The sequence below is a fragment of the Mastomys coucha genome, unplaced genomic scaffold (genome assembly GCF_008632895.1).
Source record: "Mastomys coucha isolate ucsf_1 unplaced genomic scaffold, UCSF_Mcou_1 pScaffold22, whole genome shotgun sequence".
NCBI classification, from domain to species: domain Eukaryota; kingdom Metazoa; phylum Chordata; class Mammalia; order Rodentia; family Muridae; genus Mastomys; species Mastomys coucha.
Genome location: NW_022196905.1, coordinates 223,809,617 through 223,812,045, shown reverse-complemented (window position 1 = coordinate 223,812,045; position 2,429 = coordinate 223,809,617). Strand labels below are relative to the sequence as shown.

The 2,429-nt window shown below is 39.2% G+C and overlaps 1 protein-coding gene across 1 annotated transcript in view; it reads left to right on the top strand.

The window, feature by feature from the left end:
• Positions 1-2,429, top strand: part of CUNH16orf87 (chromosome unknown C16orf87 homolog) — a 26,649-nt gene that overhangs the window by 5,556 nt on the left and 18,664 nt on the right. The window contains exon 2 of the mRNA XM_031340649.1: positions 1,185-1,281. Within this exon, the coding sequence (XP_031196509.1) occupies positions 1,185-1,281 (97 nt within the window). The remainder of the gene's footprint in view (positions 1-1,184; positions 1,282-2,429) is intronic.

The window sequence follows — 2,429 nt, the reverse complement described above, 5'->3', positions numbered from 1 at the left end:
AAAAAAAAAAAAAAAAAAAAAAAAAAAAATTATGTTGTGCTTGAAATCCCAGTGCATGGGAGGTAGAGGCAGAAAAATCAGGAATTCAAAGGTAGTTTTTGCTAAACAACAAGGCCAGTTTTTGTTGTTGTTGTTGTTGTTTTTGTTTTTTTGTTTTTTGAGACAGGGTTTCACTGTGTAGCCCTGGCTGTCCTGGAACTCACTCTGTAGACCAGGCTGGTCTTGAACTCAGAAATCCTCCTGTCTCTGCCTCCCAAGTGCTGAGACTAAAGGCGTGCTACCACTGCCCAGCTGGCAAGGCCAGTTTGGGTGACAGGAGACCCTGTCTCCAGGGCAGCTGAATGAAGGGGTCTGAATGCAAGCTTGACAACTTGAGTTTGAAATGGAGTAAAAACAGGGGAAAGAATGGACTCCCCAGTGCCCCACTTACCTCCTACAAATAATAATAATAATAATAATAATAATAATAATAATAATAATCTTTAAAAATGGAAAGTCCGGTGTTCAGTGCTTTAATGCAAAATTAGATCTGTTTTCTCTCCTATCTGTTATTACCCTCAGTTGTATGACTTGTACTCACATGATCAGTAGTTGGTTGGGTCCATTCCTTGTTTCTTCCCTTTTTTTTTTTTTTGGTTTTTCGAGACAGGGTTTCTCTGTGTAGCCCTGGCTGTCCTGGAACAGCTCTGTAGACCAGGCTGGCCTCGAACTCAGAAATCCGCCTGCCCCTGCCTCCCAAGTGCTGGGATTATTGTTTCTTCCTTTTGTGACTTGTAGCTGATTTACCTTTTCAGCTCCCATTCTCATTATTCCAGTGGGGCCTCACAATCTTCTCTTTATCTTAACCACCCTCTTTTTCTCAATTTGCTATAAACTGCTGTCAGTGTAACAGTTTAGGAAACGTTGCCTTTTGTCAATCTCCCCTGGCCTGATCTTTTAAGGTTTTCTGTTGGGCACTCCTATCTACACACATTTACATTGCATTTAGTATATATGGCAACACAGATATTCAAGTGTTGTAAGTGCGCTAGGAAATGTAAGTATTTGTGAAATGATAACTATCTCAGCAGAGGTCTCAGTTTACCCTGTGCTCTTCAGCTAGTTCATTCACCAGGAGACTCCGTAAGTACTGAGGAATTCAACAATGGAAGAAGAGTGATCTAATTTTTCTTTTTTCCCTGCAGATTCCTGTTGCGTGTAAATCATGTCCCTGTGGTTACATATTTATTAGCAGAAAACTACTAAATGCAAAACATTCAGAGAAATCACCACCATCTACAGGTAATTGTGAAAATTAAATACAACAGCTTAGCTCTTGAAAATCAACTTGTAACATTGGTTCATTTCACATAAATGTTAACTCCCTTATAATATTGGTAGTAGGTAATACAATTTTAATTTTATTTTTATCTACTTAAAATTGTACTTAAAAACATTAAAAATAGTTCAATAAGAATAATTGATGTTGAGTTAGTGAAAGATAGCTTCTAGTCTATCATTTGATTTGCTCTGACATATGGACAACAGTCTGTCAGCACCATCTCCCTGCTGTCCCTGTCCCCACCACTGCTCCTCCTTACTGTCTTGTTAGTGGAGTCACAGTGTGGGAGAGTCTTTGTCTGGCCTCTGTTATCAAACAAAGTAGTTAACATTTATATTCTCTGTCTTGCCTTGTGTTCCTTATGTGGATAATATGGATACGCCTCCAGTTATCATTTTACCTTTTGGTGGGCCATTGTCTATTTTGTTTCCTCTCATAATGCTGGTAAAATCTAATAACTTTGAAGTTTTTTGTTTGTTTTTGAAGATCATAATTACATCATTGTCTTCCTTCCCTTTCCTCCCTTCCTCCCTCCATGTATAGTCCCTTCTCTTTCTCAAATGGCTGAACTCTTTAATTGTTGTTGTTGTGTGTCTGTGTGTGTGTGAGACAGACAGACAGACAGAGAATTCTAAATATATAAGGACAACCTGATGAATCCATATAGTGTTAATTGTATGTATGTGTTTTAGGTTGACTGTGTGATAACAGATAGTTAATTGGTATGCCCCTCCTTGAGGAGTACCAGTTCTCTCAATATTCCTTAGCTTGGCCTTGAGGCCACATGAACTCCTTTTTCCATGTGAGCACATCTGTTGGTTTCATCCCTATTCAGCTCTTGTTTAGGTAAGCTGTGTTGGTGAGACTTCTGACATTTCTAAGAGATACACTCTCACAGCAGACTCCCTGGTCCTCCGGCCCTTAGACTCTTTCTGTCCTGCTTTTCTCAGTGATCCCCAGGTCTAAGGTGCAGGAGCGGCTTTGCCCATGTATTGTTTGGGACTGGGTCCCACTTTCTGCATTTTAATTGGTTGTGGTTTCTGCAATGGTTTCTATCTGTTGTAAAGAGGTTTTTTTTTCATGAAGGGTAAAATTTTTTTTTTTTTTT